Below are 12,350 nucleotides of genomic sequence, written 5' to 3'. Positions count from 1 at the left end.
ACAACCTTCAGCTCGATCTCGAGCCATGATGACTTGGTGGGTGAACTGTAGGAAGATTGATCTTGTGCAAGCCTAGTCCACCAGGTTTCCTAGATTTGTCCACAGCCATCTTCATTGTATCAAGCCATCGGGTTGCTGGTCTTACTCGTCTTATTCCTTCTATTCATCCGACCATGATGTCCTTCTCCAGTGATTGCTCTGGTGTCAAAAGTAGGCAAATCATATCTTGAGGATCCTTGTTTTGAGTAACAAGTCTGACTTGATTTGTTCCAAAATTGATTTGTTGGTTCTTCTTGCCATTCATGGTATTGATAACATCCTTCTCCAGCACCACATTTAGAAGACGTTGATTATTCTTCTGCCTTGTTCCTTTATCATCCAGAATTCGCCTCCATATGCTATTACAGTACGGAAAAGACTAGACTATGTAGGAGCAGTGTCTTCGTCACCAGTAAAATGTTCCTTGATTGAACACCTTGTCCAGTAACTTCATTGTAGATTTTACCATAGCCATTCTCCTATTGACTTCTGGTATTGTTGCTGCATCAAATGATCATTGATCTGAGTAGGTTGAAGTCCTTTAAAACTTCTAGTTCGTCACGGTCCATCTCAAAGGTGTCCCGGTCGTACCTGCAGTAGTCAATATCTCAGTCTTCTTTGTATTGAGTAGGAGTACCATGTTCAAGCTTTCCATCTTGCCACACTGAGCAGTCCTTCATTCCATTTATGCTTGTTGCGATCAATGTTGGATTGTCTGTGTATTTAAAACTGTTAATGACTCATCCAGCAATTTTGAGTATTTCTTTTCGGTAAGTCCAGCTTTCCTTATAATAGCTTCCGTTTGGACTGTGGCTTGTTGGGTGATGTAAAGGTTCCTAATGAGGCTTATCAGATGGATCGGCAAACACTTATTCTCCATGGTATTGCAAAGTTTCTTGTGATCAACACAGTCAAAGGCTTTGCTATAGTCAAAACAAAAATAGAGCGCCTTGTATTGTTTGGCCTTTTCCATCATCGATCTAATGTTAGAAATTACATTTATTGTTCCTCTGCCTTTTCTGAATGCTGCTTGTTCCTCTAGCAGCTCTTAGTCAAAGTAAGGCTGTAGTCATAAATGTATTCTTCAGCTGGAACAGGGAGTGAATGAAAGAAGGGGGAATGTTAAAAATGTTTGAGAAGCTATGGTCTCCTTGGCTGCAATGCGAGTAGGACGAGTGATGGACCAGTAAACTGGTTTGGGACCGGGATAGCCGTCAGAGACCTCTGATGTGTTTGTTTTGTTTTATTTGTGTTACTAGTAGTTCCTCCTGCACATCGGGGTGAACAGGATGGTTGCTATACTGCAGTTGGAGGGTATTCTAAGTGTGTACTAAATGGGATGTAGTGTCGAGGAGGAGTGTTGCTGCCGGGGAAGGGGGCGGGAGGGGGAGTTAAAGGGGTAATAGATATGATAAACTTAATTTGGCTGCAGATTTGTTATTCTGTTGTATGTATTCTGTTTTAATAAAAAAGTATCTGATTTTAAAAAAAAAAAAAAGGCTGTAGTCATGTTTGTGGCATCTTCAGTAGCATTTTTCTGGCATGAGTTTTGAGTGGAATAGTCTGATAGTTTCCACAGTCAGTAGCATATGCTCTCCCTTCTTCGGAATAGGAATTAACACCAATCTTGTCCAGTGCTTGAGCCATTTACCAGTTGTCTATATCCATTGATACAGACGTGTGATGATAGCAACTGCTGCTTCAGAAGACTTTATTAGCTCTATTGGAATACTAGCGCAACCAGGTGCTTTGTTTTTTGACAGATTTATTTTAGCAACGACTTTGTCCTTCAAGATGTTCGGTTAGCTATCATTTCCAGTCTCAATTTCTTCTCGTATTACAGAGTCGTCCTTATAGGAGGTGCTCCACGTATTCTTTCCATCTCTCAAAGTTTTGTTCTGGGTCAGTTAGTTTATTCTCGTTGGAATCTCTTTACCTCTTCACGACACATATCGTACTGGGTACATCATGGACTGTGGCAGGGTAATCACCTGCAGCTGCGGTGGGCAGCTGATGAGATCCCCGCATTTGAACAGCTTGATATGTGTGCTTTTCAGGCACGAGCGGATCGGTGATCCACCCACTCCTGTTAACCACTTAGATCATGCTGTCAAAATGCGACGGCGCGATGTAAATGCTGGCCACAGTAAGCGCTCACTCACCCGCAGCCATCGGAAGCGACTGCACATGACACCCTCTTTAGCGCATGTGCAGCACAACCTGATAGAAAATGTAAAAAAAAAAAATATCTCAGACGGTGCTTTTTTCTGCGGGACGCCATGGACGGCAGAGAAATCATCCACGGTTTTACTGGCAACCCAGCTTGCGGGCCGATGATGTGGCGGGCCAGTTTTGGCCTGTGGGCCTTGAGTTTGACACACCTGCATGATTTGGTTGAAAACTAATGTTTGGGCAAATGGCGAAGCTTGGAAAACCAACAGCGCCATTTAATTTTTGGAACACAGATTTGGACACCAATGCATTTGAACTGACACTGACATAACGAACCTCATTTTCTGCTAATTCCTTAAGTTGTGCTGCACCATTTTTCATCTTCTTTAGATCTGCCTCCTCCATTGTAAAGTACCAGGGCCCTTTATCAGTTCCACCTGACGCTTGCCCTTCATCTTCCCTAAAGAATAAAGCAGGATTTAGCACTAAAAATATAAACAACATATATATAATGTTCCACATTTTGAATGACTAAAAAGGCACAGGCGAAGGTGAATGACTACATGACACATTTCCAAAACATAGAAAGGTACAAGCTATTACAGTCACAACAGACTGCGTAGAGAGGTCATTCCCAATAACGTACCCATCTGAATCCGAGCTGGAAGCCTCATGACCTTGTTCCAACTTCCATCTCTTGTACCTATCGATTAGATCTGTTAAATAGGAAGTCTTTTTGGCATTACGTACAATAAATTTGTGCTTCAGAAGTTCCTTAGCTGTAGGTCTCTGAAGAAAAAAAAAACAAACCAAAAACAATGAGTGAAAGCAGACTTATTATGTTTACCATTTGGAAAGGAAGGAGACCACGTTTTCTATAATGTTGTTGTGCCATAATGGTTTGCTTCCTAGTAATTACACCGCGTCACTTTCTGTTCAAAATGTAGTTGAACAAGATGACAACTACAAGTATCTGGCTGCAACGGTCACGTGCGCTGTAATTGTGACGTCAACGCTGCAGCTTGTCAACAAGCACCGGAAGACACAACAGAGAGGAAGCGCTGGAACTACAGGAAGCAAGTAAATCCGCGTTTCCTAACTTTACACTGAAAAAGCCTTGTGGAAATAAAAAATGTAAACGCCGAAAACCCTTTATGAAAAACGTATTTTAGCTATAAAAAAAAAAAAAGTTTCTTACTCAAACATCACAAATAAAAATGTTATAGTTGCACAATATTGCTCAAAATCGCGAGTAGAACAAGAATGCCGAGCAGATTTCCTGTTCTAGGGCAGGACAATGAGGATGGTTACATCAGTTTTTTTGCTCTGTGTGTGGTCTGTAATTTTTTTTTTATCCATTATAATGAATGGGCCCTTCCACATGTCCTTACGTGCTGGACTGATTACAAAGAAGATGAAGACGAGTCCTGCGTTTATCCGTGGTACAGGTAAAACTTACCAATGCAAGTCAGACTCCATGGAAGAAAAAAAAAAAAAAAAAATTAAGAGCCGAAGTATTTCATGGGCGATCTGTATGTTACAGTTTACTTTGTAGAAGACACATGGACCAAAAATGAGTGCAGAACGGAGAAAGACATTCCCAGGCAAATATGTTACTGGCCAATTAGATATTCTTGAAATACCGGTAGTAATATGCACAATCACAAAAGGGACACAAGCATCAGATTTAATCCGTGTGGACGTCTAAGGCTACGTTCTCACGATCAGCGTTTGTTCAGTTTTTTAAGCCACAGAATTTCTGCATCGTCTCCGCACCTGAGTTTACTTGCGTTTTTTTTATTGCATTTTTTTGTGTTTTGATGCTTTTTGTGTGTTTGTTGTGTCTTTTTTTTTTTTTAGAAAAAAAATAAGAAGAACACGTTTTTGTAACTTACTGGTACGGACATTCTTAGATGCAGATTACGTGCAGTTTTGATGCTTTTCTGCTGAGGAAATTAACTAAAAGCACATTTGGATTTTTATCTGCAGAGATTGACATGCTGTGGATTGGAAAAACGCTCCACAGGTCAGTTTATGCAGTGCAAAAAAGAAGCACAGTGGACAGGAGATTTCTATAAATCCCATCCACTGTGCTTGTACTGTAAACGCTGCATTTTTGTGTCATCGAAAATACTCAGCATCAAAAAACGCAAGTAACACTCATCGTGGGCATGTAGCCTTATAATAAAGATTAGGCTTTCCATACTTACAAAGCTGGGCTCTTTGTTAAGGCAGGCTTCAACAAATTCTTTGAGGAGTTTGCTGTAGTTTCCTTCAAGTGTGGGTGCGTTGCTTTTAGGAATGTGGAAAAGCACTTTCATAGGATGCAATTCAGAATGAGGGGGCTCCCCTTTAGCAAGTTCTATAGCTGTAATGCCTAATGACCAAATATCCGCCTAAGGAAAAAAGATAAAACAAATGTAAATCTATTACAAGCTTCATGTGAAAAATGCAAAAACAGTTTTTGACAAAAAAAACCCCAAAAAAACAAACAAAAACACACGGTCATTGATATTGATATTTGGAGTGTAAGAAGACTACACTAAGGCCTAAGACACATGGCATGAAAATCAGAGCGAGTGGAATGCGATAAAACACCGCATTCCACTCGGACCAATTCTAGCCTATGTGTCAGCGCACATGAGCGATTATTTTCTCAGCCCTAATCAGACTGAGAAAGCAAATCGCAGCATGCTGCGACTAATGCGATCCTGGTTTCTCTCACACCCATTCAAGTCTATGGGGCGAGAGGAAAAAAAAAAAAAAAAAAAAAAAATTTCGCACTGCACTCGCGGTACACCGGTGTACCGCGAGTGCAGTGCGAGAATGGCAATAGTCGGCTACGGAGGAGACAGGGAGATAAATCCCTCCCTCCCCTCCGCAGCGCCGGTCCGATCGGACCTCAGTTGCAGTGACACTCGCATGACACTCGGCTCCTGCTGTGCTGCCAGCGTAAGCCGAGTGTCATGCGAGGATCACAGTAGTGCCCCGTGTGGCCCCAGCCTTACGCTTGGGCAGACCATTTCATTATTTTCAGTAAGTTTATACTGCAAATTGTGTTGATGTTGAACATTGTTTAATACGACCATCATGTTAGCATTCACTAGATCGGTTCATGGGACATTACTGGATACTGAAATGTACTTTACAAGAACTAATAATGCCATCTACACAGGAATATAGTATAGCCTTTTCTCCGCCTGGCTGAACTCGCTGCTGTCTTTTGGACTTTTCCCATACATAAATTTGTATGAGTAAAACACTTCAATACTGAATATTGCTAAATACAACTTATTAATCAAAATGTGCCAGAACTCTGGTTTTAAAGCGGTTGGCCCCAAAAACGTATTATTGAAAGGCTAAAAGAGCATGTTACATGCAGCATATCTGCAGCATACAGCTATTAAACTTGGCGTACAGTTTTGCACATATATCTGCGTCAGAGGTGATGCCCACTGCTGTCTTTCCGGTGGCTTTTCTTTTCTGTCACTGCTGATAAAGTAATTGATACGGTGTTACAAGAGGCTGTTGATAAGTCTTTGGCTTTGTGATTTTTTTTTGTTTCTATGATAATGAATGTTTTATGACATGAAAGTCTTGTGTATAATGTAGGTTTTCAATTTTGTGTTTGTCGCTTATGGCAACAATGTTCTACGCACGTGGGAAAACAAAATGGCGGAGTCTAATGCGATATTCACAGCAACTGAGAGCAGAGGAGTGATAAAATTCTTATTTCTGCAAGGAAAGTCCGCAAAGAATATTCATGGTGATATGTCGCAGACAATGGGGGATCAGTGGCCTTTATATTCCACATTTAAGAACTGGCCACTTCAGCACCAATGATTAGGAACGTCCTGGACAACCAAGAGTGGTTGTTGTTGTTCCGGAGATAGTGAATGCGGTGCACAACCTCATATTGGAGAATCGATGAATTTCAATAGCAGACATCATGGGGATCTCCCGTCAATGTGTTTGTTTCCCCAAATGTTTGACAACAGATCAGAGAAGCATGCGAGTGAAAACTTCCCGGTCCATTTGTCAGCGTTTCTGGAATGATAAAAACTTCCTGGATCGACTGGTTTAGACCTGGATTTATTTGTATGACCCTAAAAACAAGGAGCAGTCAAAAGAGTGGAGGCACAGTAGTTCTCGTCATCCAAAGAAGTTCAAGGTGCAAAAATCAGCCACTAAGGTGATGGCATCTGTGATAAGTGGGATAAGGAGGGCGTGCTGCTAGTGGACTACCTTCAAAAGGGTTCCACCATCAATGCAAGGTATTACATTGACCTTTTGGACCAATTCAATGCAGCTCTGAAGGCCAAAAGGGGCAGCAAGCTGTCCATAGGAATCTTATTCCTGCAAGACAACGCCTCCGCTCACACTGCACAAGCGGCAACGTCAAAACTGGTAGTGCTGGGCTTCCAGCTGGTTGACCACCCACCTTATTCACCAGATCTAGCTCCCTCTGACTATCATCTATTTCCAAACCTGAAGAAACACCTCAAGGGTACAAAATTTCACACCATTCCTGTGATGCCATGACTGCTATGGATGCCTGGTTTGAGGCACAATCGAAATTCTTCTTTTTGCTAGGCTTACAGAACTTGGAATACCGATGTAAGAAGTGTGTTGACATCAGTGGAGAGTTTGTGGAATAAATGTAAAGTTTCATCATCCAATCTCGTTTCTTTCTGGGTAAAGCCAAAGACTTTTCTCCTCCCTTACACAAGAGGCTGCTGATATGTGCACTAATTGTAATAAGCAAGTACTACTGAGATCAAGGAGAATGTAGACAGAAGGAAAAAGGAATCAAAGTAGCAAGAGTATACACGATGAGGGTGCACGTCTCCAGACACTAAGCACCGGTCAAAAAATAGACTTCTAGCCTTGGACAGTTCTGCAGCAAAAATGTCAAAAAAGCCCAGCGTTTTTCAGTGTACGTAGAGTAAAATGTTGCCCAATCTATGGGCTAATAAGTTCCATTTTTGTCTTGGAATTTTTGTCTGGGACTATATATTGTGACCAGACAGATGGGATATTAACTATTCATAAAGGGGATGGCTGTGACTTAGAGGGGACAACTTTGTCTAGATGTTAGGGGAAGAAATGAAGAGTAGAGCTTTGGCAACTGGACAGTGGAGCTGGAAATACCCACCCGCAATATAGACCTGGTTACACAAGACAAGTTGAAAAGACCAAAGCAGCAAATATATGAATAAAACAGGCTAAACTGGGTGAACCTACATTGGAGATTGGAGTAATTTTATGAATTATTGTAACCATATCAATATAGAACCCCAGAGATTTTTCTAAAATAACCCCTCAAAATTAAGCCAGAATTCTGACACAATATAGGGCATATGTACTGTACATTTTAGACACATTTTGTTCCTCATCCAACAAAGGATGTGCCTTAGTGGGAAAAAAGACATGGCTCAAGATATGGCACTCTGCAACAAAATTTGCAGCATAAAAGTTGGTGTAAAGTAATACAATTTAAGGAAACTTGCAACTCTATTAATGCTGCCTAAACCAGGTGCAGCATACATCAGAGCCTGACTGCAAGACTGCGCTGGAGTGTTTCAGAAAAAAACCCATCAATTGAAAAGCCAGCCAATAACCAAAAGGGAGAGATGAGGCTAGTCTGATGCCTCCCCTGGCCGGCTTCTCCACACACCACAGGAGTTGATTGACAGGATTGTATCTATGATGCCCACATGAAGGAGATCTGCCAATCAACATGAATGATGAAAAAGGCTGGGAATAGACCTGGACTAGTCACATGTCACTAGTCACTAGTCCTGTGGTCAAATACTGGCTTTTCAAACATGCAGCTAGGCCCTGTTGCATGCTGATCGTGATAGGTCCCTATAAAAGAGGTGGCATAAAATTACACGTAGGTGCCTAAAGATGCTCCAAATCTTGAGCCAGTGATACAATTAGACTACATGTACAAAATGTAAGCTGTCTAAATTCAATACAGTATTTAAGGGGTTGTCCACTACTCAAACAACCCCTTCTCAATCTGTACGTGTCACCCTTTTTAAAATGCTTATTTTCACCTTTGGCGCTGTCGCAGCGGTGTTGGCACCATCTATCCTGGGATCGCGTAAGGCTATATGCGAACACTGTTTTTTGTCGCGTTTTTTGGTGCAGTTTTGTTGTCAGAACTTTCTCAGTATTGACTTCCCAGCAAAGTCGAGAAGTCAGATTTGCTATGCGCACGTTGCAGTTTGTCAGCAATTTTTTTAAAAAAATTTGTGACAAAAAAAGAAGCAGCATGTTCATTCTTCTTGTGTTTTTATCAACTTTTGTCACCCATTGTCAACAAAAATGCAGCTCACGAACTTAGCTCCAGAATGACAAAATCAATGCTGGAGTGATTTTGACATGTCAGTCTCTCTCTCTCTAAGCATTTCACACTCCCCGGATCACCGGAGCAACGTGGCTGTCAAACTGCTTCCGCGGCCCCTCCTTCTTCCCGACCCGCTCATTAGCCTCATTACATATTCACTGCACTCGCTCATTTGGCTCATTCATATTCGCTGCTTCCCCAGTCTGTGATTGGTTGCAGTCATACACGCCCCCATGCTGAGTGATAGCTGTCTGACTGCAACCAATCACAGCCACCAATTCGCGGGTCTATATCATACAGTACAATAATTAAAAAAAAAAAAAAACTGAGTGCAGCCCCCCCCTGCCCCCACCAATTTTGATACCCAGCCAAGATAAAGCCTCACAGCCTAGGGATGATATTCTAAGGCCAAAAGATCAGCCAACAGCCGCCCGATATTGCCGCATCCTTTTGATGCGACAGTCCAGGGACTTTACCCGGCTAAACCAGATTACCCTGGTGCGGTGGCAAATCGGAGTAGTAAGGAGTTAATGGTAGCCCATAGCTGCCAACAAGTCCTAGATTAGTCATGGCAGGCATCTATGAGAAACCCCTCATTACTAATGACATCCCTCATCTGAGTGATGTCACTGCTAATCACACGCCTCGCTTCAGGTCACGGCCTGAACCTCACAGTGATGAACTCGTGACGTCACTGCCGCGACACACGCCGTACTGTGGTGCCCGCAGCTGTGACGTCAGGGGTTCACCAGAGTTCATTCTGATGATGCGGCTCTGTCTACACTCACAGCTGGCAGTCGTGTTCTGACGTTCGCTGTGGCAGGATAGGGATGTAGCAGAGCTGAATCGTCGTGAGACCTCGTGTGGATTATGTTGAACCTGCAGAGGTGTTTGAGGCTAATAAAATGGTGAAAGAGGGGGCTTTTTGTATTTTATTCCAAAAAAAGGATTTTTAGTGTTTGTGTGTTTATTTACTTTCACATTAGTTATGGGGCGCAGTCTCAGATGACTGCTATCGCTAATCTAGGACTTAGTGGCAGCTATTAACTCCTTATTACCCCGATTGCCACCGCACCAGGGAAAATCGGGAAGAGCTGGGTCCTATGAATGCACCTGTGGGTTGCTATTGTAAGCTGGAAAATAACTAAATAACGATAGCCCTTCCCACCCTAATAATATCAGCCCCTAGTTGTCTGCTGTACCTTGGCTGGTTTTCATAACCAGCCAAGGTCCAGCAGACAACTGAGGGTTGCAGCCTGCAGCTGCTGCGGCTCCTGTGCTGGATATGAAAAATAGGGGGGACCCCATGTCATTTTTTTACCCACAAACAAAAAAAAAAAAAAAACAAACAAAGAAAAACAAAAAAACAAACAGCTGTCCAAGCTAAATATCCCTCCATCAAGCGATTCTATATATGTTCTTTCTATCCACCCATCTATTTTTCCCATCTATTCTAGCCATCTACAGTGCCTTGCGAAAGTATTCGGCCCCCTTGAATTTTTCAACCTTTTCCCAGATTTCAGGCTTCAAACAAAAAGATTAAAATTTTAATGTTATGGTGAAGAAATCAACAACAGGTGGGACACAATTGTGAAGGTGAATAAAATTTATTGCTTATTTTAAACTTTTATAAAAAAATAATAAACTGAAAATTGGGGCGTGCAATATCATTCGTCCCCTTTAAGTTAATACTCTGTAGCGCCACCTTTTGCTGCGATTACAGCTGTAAGTCGCTTTGGGTATGTGTCTATCAGTTTTGCACATCGAGAGACTGAAATTCTTGCCCATTCTTCCTTTGCAAACAGCTAGAGCTGAGTGAGGTTGGATGGAGAGAGTTTGTGAACAGCAGTTTTCAGCTCTTTCCACAGATTCTCGATTGGATTCAGATCTGGACTTTGACTTGGCCATTCTAACACCTGGATACGTTTGTGAATCATTCCATTGTAGATTTTGCTTTATGTTTTGGATCATTGTCTTGTTGGAAGACAAATCTCCATCCCAGTCTCAGGTCTTTTGCAGACTCCAACAGGTTTTCTTCAAGAATGGTCCTGTATTTCGCTCCATCCATCTTCCCTGTCCCTGCTGAAGAAAAGCAGGCCCAAACCATGATGCTGCCACCACCATGTTTGACAGTTGGGATAGTGTGTCCAGGGTGATGAGCTGTGTTGCTTTTATGCCAAACATATCGTTAGGCATTGTGCCCAAATAGTTCAATTTTCGTTTCATTTTACCAGAGCACCTTCTTCCACTTGTTTGTTGTGTCTCCCAGGTGGCTTGTGTTGCCACCTGGGAGACAATTTAAACAATGCTTTTTATGGATATCTTTGAGAAATGGCTTTCTTTTTGCCACTCTTCCATAAAGGCCAGATTTGTGCAGTGTATGACTGATTGTAGTCCTATGGACAGACTCTCCCACCTCAGCTGTAGATATCTGCAGTTCATCCAGAGCGATCATGGGCCTCTTGGCTGAATCTCTGATCAGTCTTCTCCTTGTTTTAGATGAAATTTTTGAGGGACGGCCAAGTCTTGGTAGATTTGCAGTGGTATGATACTCCTTCCATTTCAATATGATCGCTTGCACAGCGCTTCTTGGAATGTTTAAAGTTGTGGAAATCTTTTTGTAACCAAATCCAGCTTTAAACTTCACCACAACAGTATCACAGACCTGCCTGTTGTGTTCCTTGGTCTTCATGATGCTCTCTGTGCTTTAAACAGAAAACTGAGACTATCACAGAGCAGGTGCATTTATACGGAGACTTGATTACACACAGGTGGTGTATATTTATCATCATCAGTCATTTAGGACAACATTGGATCATTCAGAGATCCTCAATGAACTTCTGGAGTGAGTTTGCAGCACTGAAAGTTAATGGGCTGAATAATATTGCACGTCAAAAAAGTTTAAAATAAACAAAAAATTTCATTCAACTTTTTCAATTGTGTCCAACTTGTTTGACTCTTCACCATAAAATTAAAATTTTTATCTTTATGTTTGAAGCCTGAAATGTGGGAAAAGGTTAAAAAAATTCAAGGGGGCCGAATACTTTCGCAAGGCACTGTATCTATCAATTATCCTATCATATTTTGTTTCTCCTTTAAAAAAAAAAAAAAAAAGAACGCATTATCAAAAACGCATCAAAAGTGCACTAAACACGCCTACATTACAAGGTTTTTTTTTTTTTTAAACATTTCCAGGCTCTGTGACAAGGTGCAGTTTTGGTTGCAGTTTGTGTGCAGAAAAAACTGCAGTGTGCACATATAACCTAAGGCTATGTGCGCACGTTGCATACTGTCCCTGCAGAAATTTCTGCACCGATTTGAACAGCGCATGTGCGCTTCAAATCGCTGCAGAAACAAAAGCCGGTTTCATGCGCTCTGCATGTAACCCCTCCCATAGACAGAGCGGGGGCTGCATGCAGAGCGCAGGAAAGAAGAAGTGACATTTCACTTCTTAAAACGCGCGCTTCGGGCAGAGCGATGCGCTCAAATACGCCACGTGCGCACGTCTCCTGCATAATCTTCATAGATTATGCAGGGGACGCAGGACGCATGCAGTTACGCTGCGGTGCAGATCGCAGCGCAACTGGATGCAATTACGCAACGTGCGCACATAGCCCAACAGTCTTACGTCACGTGATCCCTGCAGCCAATCAGCGGTCACTTCACTCTCCCCGTATGTGGGCAAATCGTACACATCCGGAGGAGTGAACGTTGCTGCAGAGATCGTATGGATCAACCCTGTCATATGATCCTGGGAGAGACAATGCCAACACAGCTGGAACAG

At 42.2% G+C, this 12,350-nt stretch overlaps 1 protein-coding gene across 2 annotated transcripts in view; it reads right to left on the bottom strand.

Annotated features, from left to right (window-relative positions):
- STK24 (serine/threonine kinase 24) overlaps positions 1-12,350 on the bottom strand; it is a 92,404-nt gene that overhangs the window by 13,311 nt on the left and 66,743 nt on the right. For both annotated transcript variants that reach the window (XM_075336724.1, XM_075336725.1), the window contains 3 exons: positions 4,422-4,607; positions 2,858-3,000; positions 2,548-2,671 (listed from right to left, as the gene is read on the bottom strand). In XM_075336724.1, the coding sequence (XP_075192839.1) occupies positions 2,548-2,671; positions 2,858-3,000; positions 4,422-4,607 (453 nt within the window). The remainder of the gene's footprint in view (positions 1-2,547; positions 2,672-2,857; positions 3,001-4,421; positions 4,608-12,350) is intronic.

The sequence above is a fragment of the Anomaloglossus baeobatrachus genome, chromosome 2 (genome assembly GCF_048569485.1).
Source record: "Anomaloglossus baeobatrachus isolate aAnoBae1 chromosome 2, aAnoBae1.hap1, whole genome shotgun sequence".
Classification (NCBI taxonomy): domain Eukaryota; kingdom Metazoa; phylum Chordata; class Amphibia; order Anura; family Aromobatidae; genus Anomaloglossus; species Anomaloglossus baeobatrachus.
This window is presented reverse-complemented; position numbering and strand designations above follow the sequence as displayed.